The 20194-nt window shown below is 44.5% G+C and overlaps 1 protein-coding gene across 2 annotated transcripts in view; it reads right to left on the bottom strand.

The window, feature by feature from the left end:
- The window catches only part of LOC139535481 (roundabout homolog 1-like), a 286286-nt gene that overhangs the window by 161260 nt on the left and 104832 nt on the right, over positions 1 to 20194 (bottom strand). For both annotated transcript variants that reach the window (XM_071334917.1, XM_071334925.1), the window contains one exon: positions 6514 to 6840. In XM_071334917.1, coding sequence (XP_071191018.1) covers positions 6514 to 6840 — 327 coding nt within the window. The remainder of the gene's footprint in view (positions 1 to 6513; positions 6841 to 20194) is intronic.

Here is a 20194-nt window from a genome sequence, read left to right as displayed (position 1 = left end):
AAGTCAGTGTTGCCCAGCAACAGCCCCAAAACATCACTGCTCTAGAGGAGATCTGCATGGAGGAATGGGCCAAAATACCAGCAACAGTGTGTGAAAACCTTGTGAAGACTTACAGAAAACGTTTGACCTCTGTCATTGCCAACAAAAGGGTATATAACAAAGTATTGGGATAAACTTTTGTTATTGACCAAATACTTATTTTCCACCATAATTTGCAAATAAATTCATTAAAAATCATACAATGTGATTTTCTGGATTTGTTTTTCTCATTTTGTCTGTCATAGTTGAAGTGTACCTATGATGAAAATTACAGGCCTCTCTCATCTTTTTAAGTGGGAGAACTTGCACAATTGGTGGCTGACTAAATACTTTTTTGCCCCACTGTATATATATATGCATTTATTTTTTATTTTTTAAATATATTTTCCTTTATTCTCAATTCTTATTAGCCAATGCCAGTAATGTGATCGGGTCTTTCTCACAGGAATCTCAGTACCGAAGTAGTCTACAAGTGAAGACAAACATATCGGGGAAGAAACTGCGCACGTCCTTCTTATCGGATTGTGAGGCGCATATTGAAGATGTTAGAACTGTCCTCATTTACTTTTCATCAGCCAACAAGATGAGTAGGCCTAATGAACAGCAAAAGCATGAGCCTATGTCAATCTACTACAAAATTTGACCTATTCTATTGGTCAACTTGTCCTTCTACATGAGAAATAAATATTTCAAACAGTCTGGGACAGTTGTGGGATGCAATAGATCCCAAATTAATACATCCAGTAGCATAAAAACAATATTTAAAAGCAATGATGCTGATGCAACAGATCAGAACATTTAGCTTAAAACTTTGATAAACTATTAGGCTATTTCTTCACATTATAGGCGTAGGATTGCGCACACGGCAGTAGGCTATAAGCGCAAATGTAAGTACGTGGTACCTATGTATGCCAGTTAAATCTTTACAACCGCTGTAGAGCCTATGTGCTTAATTTTAACAAGTTATTTGGCTACTTCAGTTGTGATACAAACCTTATCAAAACATATAGGCCTGTGGCTAGGCTACATGAGGTGTGTGACTATGATTTGAAAAAGTTGCAAAAAAAGCTATACTCTGTTTCTTGCCTTAGTGCACACAAGCTGGGCATCATTCACAAGCGTTAATCATTCACAAGTGTTAATCATTCACAAGTGATAGGCTAATATTGTCACCCATCAGACTATTTTTTATTTAATCTTGTCTTTACATATATTAAATAATATATGTGTGAAAATAGTTCTGATTTATAATAGACCATTGTCATGCACATCAAGCACATAAATCTGTCTCGGATCAGGGGCAGGGGGAAAAATACATGTCATATATGCACTTAAATAGCTAATGGAGGATGCTTTTCCCGTGGTTCATTTTCATGCCAGCCAGGTAGGCTATACTCATGTTGTAAATAGAAGCAATGTGCTTAGTATTAGGAAAGTTGAAAAATAAATATAGTAGCCTTGTAGAATGCTGAGGGGACATCAAAATAGTTTTCTCACGCAATTGCATAGCCTATAGAAATGTTGCGCAACATGAGTTCATGGGCTCTCATGAAGTGTTTGATTAGATTTTCGAAAACATTTGCATTGATGTCAGTGTGATTAGAGGGACAATAGAGTGCTGAGTACCAGGCAGTTAGCAAGTTTGGTAGGCTACTAATGACCATCAGCAGCATCAGAGCTTGGAGAAGCCTAGCTACCATGACTAAACGGTCACTTGGAATTTGACTCTGGTCATGACTCGTGACCACCGGTGTGACAGTAATACGGTCACCGTAACAGCCCTACTCGGGGAGTGATCACTGACTGACAGTCATATCACCGGCTTAGTGACAGAGTGTTGGCCAGGAGAGAGGGAACACACACACACCTCATAAGATAAAACGGCCAGGGGCCAGTCTGTCCTAACCTACAGGGGCTTTACAACAATCCATCAGGGACCAGAGACTAGGATTACAGTACTATTCAAGATGTATCTTACACAGCAGAAACACAGTCACATAAATACCCCCACATCATGCGAATGCTTGTTGACTCTCTTACAGGTCTGTTTGCATGATGGTGTCAAAAGCACCTCTGAACCCCCATGTTCTACTGTTCTGTTCTGCCACATATGGGTGACCCCGGGACCCGGAATGACCCGGGGGAAACCCCTGCGCCAGCACGACCCCTTTGAGTTGAATCAGTAGGACATAAGTCAATTTAGCCTCTACAAACTTGCCCTCAACATCCCAAAAGAAACTCGCCAGGTCAGAACAGAGAGAATGAAGAAAGAAAGAAAGAAAGGTTTGCTGTTAGGCAGCACAGTAGATCTCCTTAGAGTGAGTCAGTGGAGTGGACACATGAAGTACTGTAGCTGGGTGATAGATGGATACAAAGTGTGACTGTGGCAGGGACAGAGTGTGAGGGCATGCCCACTGTCGTCAATCCCTGTCAACAGGAAGTAGAGGAACGCTGCTTTGAGTGCTTCCCTCTCTTCCCTCTGTCCCTGTTGTCTTTCCTGCCTACTGCCAGAACCAGTGCTTTTGTCACCTCCACCACCCCTCCCGTCCCTTATAGATTCACCAAGCTTGATGTGTATTTTGGCCGTGCAGGCAGACAGAGTCCTCACGGGGGGGGGGGGGGGGGGGGGCAGCACCACAGGCTTACCACAGGCGTGCCTAATGGGCAGCACCACAGGCTTACCCCTCACACTGGGCAGACTCAGCAGAAATACACTGGCATCAGTTAGGTTCACAGTAACCCTTAGTCTAAACTACAGCACTACTAGATACTCAAACACACGTAAACACATCTATTATGGATGGTACAGTAGGTGGGTCGTATAGTAAACGTTCACCAACCTTTTTGGAGTATTATTTTACTACAGGCATCTGAAGCAGACATTGAAATTATGCATTTGTCACATCTCAAAAACCGTACCCCTGAGCTCTCAGACAGTCCCAACCTACCCTTGACACCTCACTAAGACTCAGGTGGTGGAAGACCGCGTGGTTATGGATATGAGGTGGTTCTGGGACAGCGAGGACATGCTCAGCCCTGAGAGGCCCAGGACACATGCTGAGACACGTCATGTGAGCATAACTTAAATTACCTCACCCTGCAACTGAGTATACCCACTACTGAGAAGAGTGGTTTACACAACTGTACAAAACAGATAAAATGGTAAAACAGGGATGGGTGGAAGAATAATTAGAAGGAAGAGAGAGAGTGGGGGGGTAGCGTGTTCTCCTGGGATCCCTAGCCTTTTCCCTTGACTGTGAGAGGACCACACAGCAAGCAGAGAGCTAAATACATCAGGGGACTGACTGAAGGGAAGCAAGGGAAGCTCCTTGTAATAAAGTTAATGAAAGACAAATAGTCTGGCAAGTAAACAAAGTATCTTCAGTGGAACTTGGCAAAGGGTTAGAAGAGAGAGACAGAGAGTAGGGTGCAGGCTCTATTTAAGGCTTCAGGTTAGAGGTGTAGGCTAAACTAGAGAGAAGATGAGTGTTGTGGGGGCAGGGACCAAGGTCCCGGGGGGGTGAGGGGACAGAGGGAGAGCAGAGGCCTAGAAGACAGGGGCTACAGAGAGCTAGAAGTAGGTCAGTGTATAAGGGAAGTTTGCATGCAACTACAGCAGGTCACCTTCCCGTGCGGTCCGGTCATGCAAAGATCAGTCAATTATATGCGTGAATGTGTAATTTGATTCACTGATGTTTCTATTAAGCTCTGGTTGTGCTAAATTAGCTTTGATGAAAAACACATTCCTTCTACTCAACAGGAGGACACGGACATTAGACATAGTGTGAATGTGCGTGATTAGACCGTGTGAATCTGCGTGATTAGACAGTGTGAATCTGCGTGCGTAGGAGTGTGGTTGTGTGTCGGTACCCATGTTTATAAGCGCCCGTGTGTGAGAGAGTTCATGTTGCTTGTGATAGAAACATATTCTGGTGAAATAAAACACCCGAGACCAAACAGAGAACCTTATCTCACATCCAGTTTGTTGCTTGTCTTCACATGGCTGTGACACATTCACTGTATAATGTGTTTGTTCAGCTGCACAAAAGAAGGTTGGTTCATTGGTCAAGTTTAAAATAAGAGGCAAATAAACCTGTAAGAGAACTCTGAGAGTTTGTACAATTGGTCTGGCAGACTTACCACGAAACAAGCTGGTGCATCAACAAACTAAGCGTAAACGGGTCCTGAACTACACTGTCTGGAAACACTGAACAACAGCTAGACCAGGCCCCTTCCAAACACTACACCGATTATAAAGCATTGTAAGATTACATATGAATAAACAGTGATACAGCACTACATCAACCCAGGCAGCTAGAATATAAAACATAGAGAGAGGTATATGTATGGTTATTCCTGCCCTGACATGTGAAACCCTCCTGTTCTAAAAAGGCTTTAAAGGTAGAGAGTAGAGTATTACTTTATTAATCCCAACTTGGGAAATAGTTAATCACAGCATGCATCATCAATAATTTACACGGTAGTGAGGGTTGGAGTTGCTCCTCCCGTGTTTGTAGGTCCAGAAAAGCCGTGCTAAACCCTGGGACTGACTCTGCCCTCCCTACCTGTCAGACAGACAGCACTTGTTGAAACAAGGATTACCTCTACAGGCCCATTAGCAAGAACTAATAGAGAAAAAGCCAAAATGAAGCTGTTATTTCAATGTTGAAAACCAAGTTGGTAATAAGGCTGTTTCCGTGATAGCAGAGGATTACTGCTCTCTCTCACTAGGGTTTCACAGGGTGTTTTGAACAGGACAGAAGATCAAACTGTATTGAAAATCCTTATATAACCCAAAAACTGCTAGTTAGACCATATTTCACATTTACTATGGACAGACGATACACTTCCTAACCAAAAGTATGTGGACACCTGCTCGTCAAACATCTCATTCCAAAATCATGGGCTTTAATATGGAGTTGATCCGCCCATTTGCTGCTATAACAGCCTCCACTCTTCTGGGAAGGCTTTCCACTAGATGTTGGAACTTTGCTGCAGGGAGTTGCTTCCATTCAGCCATAAGAGAATTAGTAATGTCGGACACTGATGTTGGGCAATTAGGCCTGGCTCGGAGTCGGCGTTCCAATTCATCCCAAATGTGTTCAATGGGGTTGAGGTCAGGGCTCTGTGCAGGCCAGTCAAGTTCCTCCACAACGATCTCGACAAACCATTTGTGTATGGATCTCACTTTGTGCACGGGGGCATTGTCATGCTGATACAGGAAATGGCCTTCTGCAAACTGTTGCCACAAAGTTCGAAACACAGAATTCTCTAGAATGTAATTGTATGCTATAGCGTTAATATTTCCTTTCACTGGAACTAAGGGGCCTAGCCCGAACCATGACAAACAGCCCTAGACCATTATTCCTCCTCCACCAAACTTTAGAGTTGGCACTATGCATTGGGGCAGGTAGCGTTCTCCTCAAATCCGCCAAACCCAGATTCATCCATCAGACTACCAGATGGTGAAGCGTGATTCCCCACTCCAGAGAATGCGTTTCCACTACTCCAGTGGTGGTGAGTTTTACACAACTCCAACCAATGCATGGCATTGCGCATGGTGATCTTACCATGCATTGGTTGGAGTTGTGTGCGGCTGCTCAACCATGGAAACCCATTTCATGAAGCTCCCGACGAACAGTTATTGTGCTGACGTTGCTTCCAGAGGCAGTTTGTAACATAGTAGTGAGTGTTGCAACCGAGGACAGACGATTTTTACGCGCTTCAGCACTCGGCGGTCTGCGGACCCATTCTGTCCCACATACTCTTGTATAGAGCAAGCTAGCATTTTACCTTGTTTGACCTTGCACTGGGGTTTAGAGAATAAACAACGATGACAAAAAGAATAAACAGGCTGCCATACTCTGCACATAGTTCCAACGGTCCAGTAAGGGGCCAGTAGAGTAATTAGTATCGTTGAGCTGACTTCAGGTAAACTGTATGCAGGCTCAGATGCAGCCTTCTGAAAACCTTGGCATTTAAAGCTCAGTCTCCATATTATCTGTCTATTGTGTGTCTGGCATGGCTGTAGTCATCTTAGATGCTGTTCAAAGGCTGAGCTAGAGAGAGAGAGAGAGAGAGAGAGAGAGAGCAGGGCCAGACTTGTCATCACCATGAGACCATGACTTCACAGTCTATTCTGGTCCATGGCTTTGACTGGGCTGGTTTGGTGCTGTGGTTGGTGACATTGGATATTCTCCTTTTAGTGATCGTCCCAACCTGGCAGGAACCACAGTACTGCTCAGACATCTAATGAATGACTGCTTTCTGTAATTATTAAGAACACTGACCACAGTGTAATAAAGAAGTGATATCCATCATTTACATGTACATGTTCCATGCACATCCTTTGAAATAAAGCAAATAGATGTCTTCAGCATGCCCACGTAGTCTCTTGAGACTAAGGTCATACACCAGCCCAGCCCCGAGGGGGTTTTAACCCACCACCACCCAGAGAGAGAGAGCATTACTTACTGGCTACTTCCAGTGAGGCGTTGTGGCTAACGGCCTGGCCCAGGTAGTTACGGGCCACACACACGTAGCTGCCGTCGTCTGGCTTGCTGCGTCGGCCGTGGACGATGCGCAGGAAGAAGAGGGAGCCGCTGGGCAGCAGCATGCGGTGGGAACGGGGGTTGTCCCGGTCTGTCTCCACCCGCTCCCCGTCCTTGTACCACTCCACCGTGGGGGTGGGACGCCCCTCTGCCTTGCAGTTGAGGGTGGCCGGCTCCCCCTTGGACACGATGAGGTCAGAGGGGTGCTCCACGATCCGTGGAGGGGAGTCATCCTGACGCAGACGAGATCCTGAGACGAGAGGAGACATTACATGAGATTTACATTGCACGTATGTTGAAGCCTTCCCTGACCGGATGCCCCTCACGTATCTCAAAATAAAAATAAAAATCAGAAAAATGTAAAAGTGGTACTGTAATATTGCAAGATAATAATTTCCTCTAGCTTCCAGTAAAGAGTTACAACTTCCTCTCGGATTATGGCTGGACTAAGGCTCTTTCAACCTCCCCAACAGGCTAACATCTGCTGAATAGGAGTTGAACTAAGGTCATTCAAGTATTTGAAAACTTTTTTTTGGCTCAATTGCCTCCCTCTGTTAAATATTTATTTACATTTGTAAGGTCTAAGCACAATATAATCAGCAGCACATGCCATGACCCAAACATCACTCTGTCATATAAATGCATTCCTCACCCTCATCCTTAACTATAGGCCAGAGGGCAGGGTCTATCCCTCCCCTTTTACACACACACAATACTGTAACCCTCTGAGGAAGCATGCATCAGAAAAAGTAGCTTATTAGAGTCTGGGGGAATGTGCAGACCATATTTATCACACACACAGAGACACACACATTAACAAAGCACCCACTAAGATTAAGTGATTTACCTCACAAACTCACTCAAACACGCACACGCACACACACACCACACACACACCACACACACACAGACACACACACACACACGTTATACATCTCTCTAATGCATAAATAGCCCAGGAAGCCATACTGTGTCTGTAATGCACACATCCAGCAGTACAGTACATATCAGTCTCAGCAGTTGTTCACTTCAGCAGCAGCACAGTAATTAGACAGGGCAATATCGTAGCTGTGCTGGTGGATGTACCAACTGTTATCCTGTCTGACATTCTAATGAACACACATTGTCATGTGGCAGACACATTGTTTCTCTATTGTTTAAGGGCCCAGAGCCCCAGGAGGCAATACATAGCAGTAAGCACAGCTGGCATATCTTAATAAACAATTCTTCCCTTAAATCTCCACTGCAAAAATAAAATGTTGTTTATAGTTGTGAGAGTATGATATGAGCATTTTTCTAAATCTATATGTTCTGTGCTATAATCTGATTATAAGGGGGTAAAAGCTAATGCTGTTAATTTTCAATATGGACGCTATATAATATTTTCCAAGGCTCTCGCGCTCTCTGTTGATATGCATAAAGCTCAGAGACAGGGAGAGATAGAAGCGAGAGGGAGGTTTATTTTGAAACATTTACAATCCCACTGAAGGAATTCAGGGCTATTCACTCCTGTGAAGCGCTGAGGCGGCCGGGTCTAGCTGTTAATCAACTTCCATTTGTCAGAAGTCTTTGATCCTGCTGTCGGCACTGTAACACTCTCTGAGAGAGAGAAGAAGAGAAAGCTGCTATGTCCACTGTATGTTTTATTAAACAAGGCTTTGAAGTGTTTCCATGTTCTGCCATGGGGTTTAGCCCTCCCTAATAAATTATTTCAACCAAAAAATGATATCTATCAGGCAGCAGTCAGGGGCTATTTCTTTAAGGAATTATACATTAACATTCTGCTGGGTAAGTGGTGCAAAGCTGCAGAATATGGCAGATTGGGAGCTGGGCAGGCAGTGGGCAGGCAGGCAGCGGGCAGGCAGGCAGTGGGCAGGCAGGCAGTGGGCAGGCAGGCAGCGGGCAGGCAGTGGGCAGGCAGGCAGCGGGCAGTCAGGCAGGCTACAGAATGAAGGGGTAAAGCCCCCTCTCTGCTCTCTCAGAATATTAATTATGACAATGGAGTGGGAGAAGGTGTGTGAGTGTGTGTGTGGGTGTGTGGTGTGCGTACATGTAGATCATTCAAATGGGTGTAAGCCAAAACACCTGGTCTTAATGGTGAGTAATTATCTTCTCCAAATCAAGAGTGCTGGCATGTGCAACTGCGTCCCTGTGTGTTTGCGAGTAGAGCCTCTCCTTGAAGTCATTACGGAAAACCTGGAGATATGGGCCAATACCTCCATCTATACAAACACTAACAATCACACAGTCTCCTCCTACTCTGTTTACCTGTCACTCATTCCACAGTGTCCTAGCCTCCTGAGTCCCTCGCTCCCTCAGGGGATATGAGACAAAGGCTCCTTAATGAGCTCCATGTTACTGCCTCCCTCCATCCATCCCTCTGTCCTTCTATCCTTCCGTCCTGTTACGACTAACAAAGGACATTTGTACTGGCTCTACTGTAGCTACCCTTACTATTTGAACAGATCCATTTTGGCATAAAAAGGTTTAAGTGCTTAACTATGCTTGTCTGTGTGTGATACTCTGAGAGAGAGAGAGAGAGAGAGAGAGAGAGAGAGAGAGAGAGAGAGAGAGAGAGAGAGAGAGAGAGAACGGTTAATACTGTCCAGTAATTGCAGCTATTTGTGGGTGGTCCAGTATATTACCTGTTTTACTGCCTGTTGGGAACGCAGGGATGTGATTTGGCTGCTCTTTCATGTGGCTGGGAGCACAGTGGTTCACAGTGCTGACTTACAGGGCCCGCAGTGGGCCTGACTGGGGAGTTCATGTTTTATAATGCATGTTTTATAATGCTTTAATGGGGAGATGATGCAGTAGAGCAGATACAGAGCCCTAACTCACATACCTACACCAGAGAAGCTGCAACACATTACTGTACTGTAGCACAGAGACTGTGGGGGGAGGAGCAGTCACAGTGCTGTCGTCCTACTGATTCCTTTAAACCACAAATAGTCAGCCACATAAATACCTCACACATTGTATGTCTGTTGGATGTGTGTGCTCTGTCTTCCTCTGGAATTTACTACGGATTTGCTACATTACAAATAGAAATGATATATTGTACATTCAGTGATGCTATGACTTCAGTGCAGTAGGTATAGAATTCCACTGGCTCAACAGAATTCTAGACACAGACCTTGATGGCAAGGTGCTGCTGAGAATGTCACTGAAAGAGGGCACTCCGATTGATCAACTGCTGCTTCCAGTCAGCCTCACCCTGAATCACAGGCATATATGCACGTGCGCACACACACACACACACACACACACACACACACACACACACACACAGGACCATTGCACCCCACATCCCCCATTAGGTTGCAGGTAGAGGGAAACTGATCTATGGGAAGATCGATAACTTCTATACTCTCCATTTCATCAGCAGAGCGTTTGGGAAGTGAGAAGGGACAGAGGGCCACGTGGTACACTACTCCTACATTTCCTTTTCCAGTAGTGCTCATTACTCTGTCCCATAGATAACACTGAAAACCCACCAGGACAGAGTACCTACATGCCTTGTCGTCCTGAGAACAATGATCTAATTAAGTCTCGCTATAATGAAACGATACAAAACATAATTATCGGGTGTTTTCTAAGGCAGGTGAGAGGGCTCCATCAAGCATTTCAAATGAATGCACAAAAACACAAACACATCCATACACAAACAACTCCATGGTGGAAAAGACAGCAAACCACCAACCTAGCCGCAGGGCAAGATCATACATATTTAATTTGAATTACAATAAACACACTGTGCAGACATATTCAGAAGGGTAATAAGTGGAGTGGGAAACGGCCACCAGTTTACCCAGTTCCCTGTTCTCTGCACGCTTGTTGTTTTGCTTGTTTTAATTATGTTGGGTTTGTGCCTGAGGGGTGGAGAAGCTCCCTGAGCTGGCTGGTGTTACTAGGCTGTAGTATCGCCCCGCCACAGGTGGGCTTGAGGAAGACCAAGCCTTATCTGCAAAGAGCCAGCCGCAAGCCAGCACGCAATCCCACACATAAACATACACACGTACAAATGCACGCTCACACACCGAAATGAATGCATACACACAGACCATAACACACACACATACACCGCACACACAAACACTGCATGCATACACACTAGAGGTTGACCGATTAATCAGAATGGCCGATCAATTAGGGCCGGGTTCAAGTTTTCATAACAATCGGAAATCGGTATTTTTGGACACCAATTTGGCCAATTTTTTTTACACCTTTATTTAACTAGGCAAGTCAGTTAAGAACACATTCTTATTTTCAATGATGGCCTAGGAACGGTGGGTTAACTGCCTTGTTCAGGGGCAGAACGACAGATTTTTACCTTGTCAGCTCGGGGATTCGTTTTTTGCAACCTTCCGGTTACTAGTCCAACGCTCTAACCACCTGCCTTACATTGTACTCCACAAGGAGCCTGCATGGCAGGCTGACTACCTGTTATGCGAGGGCAGCAAGAAGCCAAGGTAAGTTGCTAGCTAGCATTAAACTTATCTAATAAAAAACAATCACTAGTTAACTACACATGGTTGATGATATTACAAGTTTATCTAGCGTGTCCTGCGTTGCATATAATCGATGCGGTGCCTGTTAATTTCTTATCGAATCACAGCCTACTTCGCCAAACGGGTGATGATTTAGCACTGTCGTTGCACCTAACCATAAACATCAATGCCTTTCTTTAAAATCAATACACAAGTATATATTTTTAAACCTGCATATTTAGTAAATATTGCCTGCTAACATGAATTTCTTATAATTAGAGAAATTGTGTCAATTCTCTTGCATTCCGTGGATGCAGTCAGGGTATATGCAGCAGTTTGGGCCGCCTGGCTCGTTGCGAACTGTTTGAAGTCCATTTATTCCTAACAAAGACCGTAATTAATTTGCCAGAATTGTACATAATTATGTCATAACATTGAAGGTTGTACAATGTAACAGCAATATTTAGACTTAGGGATGCCACCCGTTAGATAAAATACAGAACGGTTCCGTATTTCACTGAAAAAATAAACGTTTTGTTTTCGAAATGATAGTTTCCGGATTCGACCATATCAATGACCAAATGCTCGTATTTCTGTGTGTTATTATGTTATAATTAAGTCTATGATTTGATAAAGCAGTCTGACTGAGCGATGGTAGGCAGCAGCAGGCTCGTAAGCATTCATTTAAACAGCACTTTCGTGCGTTTGACAGCAGCTCTTCGCTGTGCTTCAAGCATTGAGCTGTTTATGACTTCAAGCTTATCAACTCCCGAGATTAGGCTGGTGTAACCGATGTGAAATGGCTAGCTAGTTAGCGGGGTGCGCGCTAATAGCGTTTCGATCGGTGACGTCACTTGCTCTGAGACTTGGAGTAGTTGTTCCCCTTGGCTTTTGTGGAGTGATGGGTAACGATGCTACGAGGGTGGCTGTTGTCGATGTGTTCCTGGTTCGAGCCCAGGTAGGAGCGAGGAGAGGGACGGAAGCTATACTGTTACACTGGCAATACTATAGTGCCTATAAGAACATCCAATAGTCAAAGGTTAATGAAATACAAATGGTATAATAGAGAGAAATAGTCCTATAATTCCTATAATAACTACAACCTAAAACTTCTTACCTGGGAATATTGAAGACTCATGTTAAAAGGAACCACCAGCTTTCATATGTTCTCATGTTCTGAGCAAGGAACTTAAACGTTAGCTTTTTTACATGGCACATATTGCACTTTTACTTTCTTCTCCAACACTTTGTTTTTTCATTATTTAAACCAAATTGAACATGTTTCATTATTTATTTGAGGCTAAATTGATTTTATTGATGTATTATATTAAGGTAAAAGAAAAGTGTTCATTCAGCATGGGTTGTAATTGTCATTATTACAAAAAAAACAAAAAAAATTGGCCGATTAATCGGTAGCGGCTTTTTTTGGTCCGCCAATAATCGGTATCGGCGTTGAAAAATCATAATCGGTCGACCTCTAATATACACAGACCATAACAGGTACGCATCCACACTGCATGCACCTTGTGAACACACACACACACCAATGTTCATTTGTAAACACCTCTGCCAGACATACACTTCCTTCTTACGTCTGTCAATCATCCCTGAGGCTCTTCTACTGTAGTGATGAGAATCAGCTTTGGTGTGGAGGGGAGGACGAGGGGAATACGAGGGAGGATGGGAGGAGAGAGTGAAGGAAGGAAGATGGGAGAGGTGAATCTCCTCTGTCTTTTCAGAACTGCTCTGGGTTCTCTTTCCAGGAAGAGACAAAGAGAGTGTGAGACCAAGCAAGAGACAATAGTATTGTACAGATATCCAACACACCTTGATAAGCAGAGTTCCACCCAGATACTGTATGAACGCATACAAATGAATGAATGAAAACAGAACAGACATTAACATCTTTATTAAAACATCAAAGACTATGCAGTGACTGTCTGAGCATATGTCGAGTATTGCATTGCTGAGATCAAGTGTGGTTTTATGACTCTGTTGGTGGTCCTGAACCCAAAATGTCTCCTTTATGTTCCTGTGTCTCAGTTTGACAAACAGAGTGCGATGCCATAAGCGGGGTGATGCAAACACACCACTTAAAGAGATGCGATATCAACCGCAAATCCAAGCATGGCACTTGGGATTACAATGGCTGCAATCTCTCAATGTAAAATAACCACTCTACAGGTAGGAAACCACATTATCACACACACACACAGGAAATGAGTGGTAAAAACTGATCTGGAGATAAAGCAGTTCCACAGGCAGCAGTGTGAAGAGGTGTAGCGTCGGGTTACAGTTTCTGGCCCAGCTTCACACACCAGGCCCACTAAAAGCACTCCTTAAACATTGTGAATATTTGTCTCCTCGCTGGTTCCCCAAACACCCAGGTACTTGAGTTGCGGTTGGTGACATTGACAGTGTGGAATGCTTTGGCCGCTATGTCACCCCCTGGTATCGGTGATGCTGTAAATGACATCACCGCATCAAGTGGAGAGTCCTGGCCAATCAGAACTGATGTAGCGGGTAAAGTAAATCTGCGCCTGGGGTGCGTCTGGGATTACCTACGTATGAGTCTATCCGGTGGGTTCATACTGTGGTAAATGGAAGAGTAATCTAATATGTGCATCCTCCCCTCTCATCCCTTTGGCCAAATGGCATAGACAGGAATATGGAGGGAAATTGATTCTTGAAAACGGATTACAACGAACCTCAAGGGTCTTCACACTATCTATCATAACAGTGGACATACACAGAGACAACAGACATAGCACTCTGCACTCAGCACTCACATGCAACATACAGGTAACTGCCAAAATAAAGGAAACACCAACATAAAGTGTCTTAAGAGCATTGGGCCACCACTAGCCGCCAGAACAGCTTCAATGCGACTTGGCATATATTCTGGGATGTGACACCATTCTTCCATGAGAAATTCCATCATTGGTGTTCTGGTGATGGTGGTGGAAAACGCTGTCTCAGGTGCCGCTCCAGCACCTCCCAAAAGTGTTCAATTGGGTTGAGATCTGGTGACGACACACACACACACACACCCTTTATACCCCCTATGCTCTTTTGAGACTCCTCTTTCAAAGTCACTTCTAGCCATGGTAGCCAAAATCATGGGCAACTGGGCATTTTTATACATGACCCTAAGCATGATGGGATGTTAATTGCTTAATTAATTTAGGAACCACACCTGTGTGGAAGCACCAGGGGGAGACGATTGCCACCTCTCAGTGAAGCCACGGAAGTTCAAGGCCAACCACGGTCCTGCAGGCATTGTTAGCAGAAAACAGGATCCCCATTATAGTGAATGGAAAAATGGCAAACTTTGTGTAAATAAAAACATGTTTAGAAGACAATATTGGTACCAATAATTGCTTCTAATACACCAGATGTATGGCCTTGTAACACAGAAGAAGTTATAAGGATAACTTAGTTGCTAGTGGCAGCCTGCAGTACCCCAGTCGGCCATCAACTTGATATACTCAATGAGAGGGGGCAGCACTGAGCTAGCCTGCAATATCACTTCCTAGAATAGCTCAAACTGCTCATGTTATGTCTCTATGAGACGCCATCTTAACATAATTAATTTGGCTTCAATGCGCTATTGAGTCTTCACATAGGAATGAATGGTGACACGTGACCGACGGCTTTGTCCATTCATATATACCAGAGATTATCAACTAGATTCAGCCTAGATTATTCTTGAGCGGATGGTCAGAGGGCGGGAACATAATTACAAACAATTTGTAGACTGAGAATTGGCCGCAAGATGCCCAAACAGATATAATATTTGACTAAAACATCTTCTCAAACCTTGCAAAACATACTAATTAAACCTTTCTTACATTTGTATGTGATCACATATACAGTATCTCTCTATTATGCGTGGGAATGATATGGAACAGATTTCCAAAATTAAAATCACTTGCTGATTTGTTGGTGTTTTTACAGTCTTTTATGTCAAAGAATTAAAACAAATATATTTGGGGGGCCAAATAAAATAAACGGTAGTTGGGGAACCATGATATATACAGTCATTGGGAAGCACCTGCTTTCAATATACTTTGTATCCCTCATTGAATCGAGTGGTTCCTTTATTTTGGCAGTTACATGTATATAGGTACATACAATACACACAAGGTAACTAGGTAAATCTTTATGTGTCACTATGACTGCACCTGGTAGAAAACTAGCCAGGCCTAACGAGAGCAGGCAGATATGAGGGAGGAGTTAGGGGGGCTATAGAACAGAGGGCAGAGGGACTGCTTATTGAAACAATCACATTTGTCCATAAAAGTCTGTTAGCTGCATTGATGTGATCCGCAGGCTAGGCCCAGGATTACTGTCCACACTTAGACAGGGATTTGGAGCTGGCTGGTCCGTAGTTACTGCTCTATGCCTTAGCCTTTAACAACATCTCTCATTTGGAGAGAGAGGGCTACCGTCTCTACAGCTAATACAACACAGATGGTTATTTAAAAGAACAAACACGAAACAGATGAGAGAGAGAGGGAAAACAAGAGATTTATATTGGGATGGTTTGGTGTTTTTGCTATGATTCTACTTCAGATTCTTTAATAGAGTTGAGACTAATGGGTTGCGGTCTTGAATTAGGTCAGCTTGTCTGTCTCCTGAGAAGGTTTAAGTATGATGTCAATGTTCAGGCTGGGGGAGACCCCCATACCCTATACTTAATGACCTCATTCGTCTGGGAGTATTTGCGTAACGTCTCTGGCTGGGATCTGGGATGGAAACTAACAGGGAAAAACAGGACGGTATGCAGGGGAAGAGTTCAGTGCTGGCACGGAATACTGCGCTGGAACCCGGGAAGGGATGGGAAGGACAGGATCAAGTTGGCTGTGACAAAGTCCATTGGACATCAGAGAGAGAGAGAGGACGCTCCGCTCTGCTCCGGACGTTAATTGGAGGAGATTGGAGGAGAGTTGCTTCATGGCTCTCTCAGAGAAACCAGAATGTAGAACCTTTCTTAATCCCGCTCTCTCTCTATCTCTCTCTCTCTCTTTTCCCCTCTCTCTCTTCCCTGGCCAAGTTTATAATGAGTTCCGGCAAATTGGGATTCAGCAGAACATCTAAGGGTGTGCAGGAGCAGAGCAGTGTTTATGGGTAATCACATGTGTTGAAAGAAACATTCATCAGATCTGTTGGTTACTATACTTTTCAACTGACCACGTACTCCATGTATGCCTCATCTCACCCAGGAGATGCACATCAAATCCCCCTGATGGGATATATAGTTATATAAGGACGTAACAAATTGATTCTGACCTCTCCATACCAGAAACTTCAAAGTCAACCGAGACAATGTCAAGTCCCCCACTACTTCATAGTCTGTGTTTCCCATGCCTTCCAGACCAGTATTCCAGACATACACACACAGTCACACACTCAGGCTCTTTGTAGTGAAAAATAGGGCAAGACAGAGTGCCTGGCAGTCTTCTCAGGCTGTATAAACTACAATTAAATGAACAGCTGAACACTGTCATTTACTCAGGTATGTGGGAGAGGAATGTATGTGTGTTTATGTGCTTGTGTGTGGCCTTGTGTGTGAGCGAGATGCCTACAACCACTCGCTCTCAAAATGTCCACTGACAGTAGCAGTAGTGCCACACACAGTCTATTTGAAACTCACTCCTAAACATGGCTGGAAAATGCTATGAATTCTGATACGTATAAAGAAGCCCTTTTCAAAGTTACGGCCCCTAGTTGAGCATGTGGGCTGTCCACACACACAGTAAGAGCAAAGCAGAGCAGAGGCCTCTGGAGAAAGAGCAAACGCCTGGGGCTCGGTCAAACCCCCTGCTGGTGCATTTCTGCTCACTGTGCATTTCCCACTGAGAGGAGAACAGAGGCACAGGGTGCAGGATACTAAGAAAGGGAGAGAAATTAAGTTCAATAAGACTGCAAAGTAGTTAGATAATGTGTGAGTCTGTGGGTGTGTGTGTGTGTGTGCAATGACAGAGTCTATAGAAAGAGCAGTCTCATACAGGCCTGCCAAATCCTTAAATGCTTTTCAAATTTCACACACTAGCGCGACAGTCATTTTCATGGCACTGTTTATTTGCTTGACACCATCATACAGAGTAATCCTAAGTGCTGGCAATAGCAGAGTGCTATAACACAGGACTGTGTGTGTGTGTATCAGCATGAACTACATTTATTTTAGATCTTAATTGCGCCCCTGACAGCGGCGGCCTAGATGTGAACTCTCTGTCACACTGTGAGGGGAGACAGCATGAGCAGCACTGAGCACCAAGCCATTTACAGAGCAGCATGGGACCATAGCCCACTCAGGAGTGCATATCCCACTTACAGAACCCCCATCATGCACACACACACACACACACACACACACACACACACACACACACACACACACACACACACACACACACACACACACACACACACACACACACACACACACACACACACACACACACACACACACACACACACACACACACACACACACACGCGCGCGCGCACACATACAGACACACTACACACACTACACAGATACATCTGTGAGCACAATCAAACAAAACCATACATACACACATACAAACACACACATTCTTAGAACTTGAAAGGACTCTCTCACCCTTTCAATGTTAATGGCCGGTCTACAGAGGCTATTTCCATAAAGGTGCATGTGAAACAGCAGAATGAATGGTCGGAGCCCTGGATGTTATTGGCCTGAATGGGAATGAATGACATCATAAATCCAAGGCAGGATTGAGATTCCGAGAAGGCTGTTTTCAGAGGATGTTGATCCTAGACAAGGGAAACAATCCTGGCAGCAGCCAGGTGGAATGAAAGGATCTTGTTGTTGGAACTTAGCACATGATTTACAAGGCAATGTAAATGTTTGGACAGGAAATTAATGAGGGGCCAATTCGGCTTGAGCGGGCATTGTCTATCAATACAGCCACAGTAATGTGATTGGCTGGGATGTTGTTAAAAAGACATTCCCTTCTGTTGGGGGAGGCTAGGGGCTAGATAAGTGTTCCCCTAGCCTGGCCAAGGCCACAGTCAGTCATTAGCTAAACTGGGAGTTGGGAGCTCCTCACTGGGACTAACAGCTGAGACGAATCTACCCTGGGGGGCTAAGGTTGTGACCACACATCCACACATTATAACCCCCATCTCACTCCCCTGGACCCACACCAGTCTCTAAAAGTGATTAAGGTTGGAAACAACTGAGCCTTCGTCGCTCCCCACTCTGACTCTATCCACAGGAGCCACTCTGTCTTCTCCTCCCATTGTATATCCTATGGAACCATCCATCAAACACTACACAACCGCAAGACAATTTGACCTTTGAGACTCAATAAAAAAGGAATACAGAGGGAAGAGTGGCAATAAAACAAGCAGTCTAGCAATACACTGCCCTGCCATGAAGGAGCAAGTCAGTTCATTATAGTGAAGAACAGTCATTCCTAGAGCTCTATAATTACCCAACCTGAATTCTACAGGAATTCTGTTAATGTCAATCACCCCCTCAGGTCTTCTAACCTGGCTAGATTACATTTCTTACTGTATCACGTTTCTCTTTCTCTCTACCCTCGAACGCTGCAAGCTGGAATTGAGGGATTGTTGAAGGCACATGTGTGATATATGTGTGAGTGCAGAGAAACAGCAGTGGGTGTGTTCAGTGAGAGATGAGGATGGAGTGGACACCATGTGGCTAGAGGGGATAGGATTAAAGGTTAATGACCTGTTCACTGCAGGACACTCATCATATACAGTAGCAGCCATGCGACCTTGCATAACCTCCCATCAGCTCTGCAATTATGCAGAGGCCATGAATCAAAAAATATAATCAAATGTACAAATGATGTTTTCACCTTGATCATAAACAGCAGTAGTGGATGAATGTACAGTATTGTGTGTGTCAGACACACTGCAGGTTTAAATGTTCCGAGGTGAAACCGAGGTGTGTTGCTGCTGAGCAGAGTAAAGCAAGGTGCGGTGCGGAGCAAAATGGGAGAAAATGTCAGTGAGATGAATGACTATCTGATGTCCCATTTATCACAGAGCTCATCCACACAGCCACTGATCCTCCGCCTGGATCTCTCATGAGTTCATTATCTTCGCACACAACCACCAGAGACCACTGCCGTCAAAGACAGCACCACTCAACAACTCTGATCCCCACCCTTACCACACAACACCCCCTCTCCATCCCACCCATCCTCTCTCTATCACCCTGGAGCAATTTCTTCCGATGAGGTAAGGTTTCAATTTCAGATAGTCACAAAGGCATCAAATTTAGCTTAAAGTAGCAGTTTGAGCGCCTCTGCAGTGGAGGGGCTGGCGGATCGCCACATGCTGTGGTTGTTATTCAACTCTGTCTTTTACTCTCAGGTAGAGAGAGAAGGGCTCTGGATGTACTGCAACCCAGTCTGAGAGAGACAAACGGAGTATACTGTGGCTTCTACTGCTAAGGAGAAACAATAACCTTCATCATCAGCTTACTGCAGAACATACAGGACACAGAATGAGAGGATATCATTATGATCAGTTAGGGCTGAAGTATTTGTGACGCGCACATCACACTGAATGGATGAGAGATAAGTATTGATGTCTTTTGTATCTGTGGCATTCAGGTGCATACTGCTGAACAAACCAAACAGACAACCCTGTTCCTGGCCCCTATCTCACTCTCGACCTGAAATGCTCTGTGCACACCCGCTTTATAACACACACACACACACACACACAGACGCACACACACACACACACACACACACACACACACACACACACACACACACACACACACACACACACACACACACACACACACACACACACACACACACACACACACACACACACACACACACATTTTAGAACACACACACTGTACACAGAAACCGGATAGGCCTACACCCCCACCAATACACACACACACTAACTCAATCACTCCCACATTGTATAGTAACTACAGTAATCTTCTTTCCCCACTAATGAAATCGGCCATCAGTCCAGCCCTTCATTAGAAGCTTCCAAATGATGCGTTGTCCGTCCATACTGAGTGTTGCTCTCCTAGGAGAGGAGACTGACTCCTGATAGTGCAGCCAG

Source organism: Salvelinus alpinus, chromosome 1 (genome assembly GCF_045679555.1).
Source record: "Salvelinus alpinus chromosome 1, SLU_Salpinus.1, whole genome shotgun sequence".
In the NCBI taxonomy this organism is placed as follows: domain Eukaryota; kingdom Metazoa; phylum Chordata; class Actinopteri; order Salmoniformes; family Salmonidae; genus Salvelinus; species Salvelinus alpinus.
Note: the sequence above shows the minus strand (reverse complement) of the source record. Positions and strands in the feature narration are given on the sequence as shown.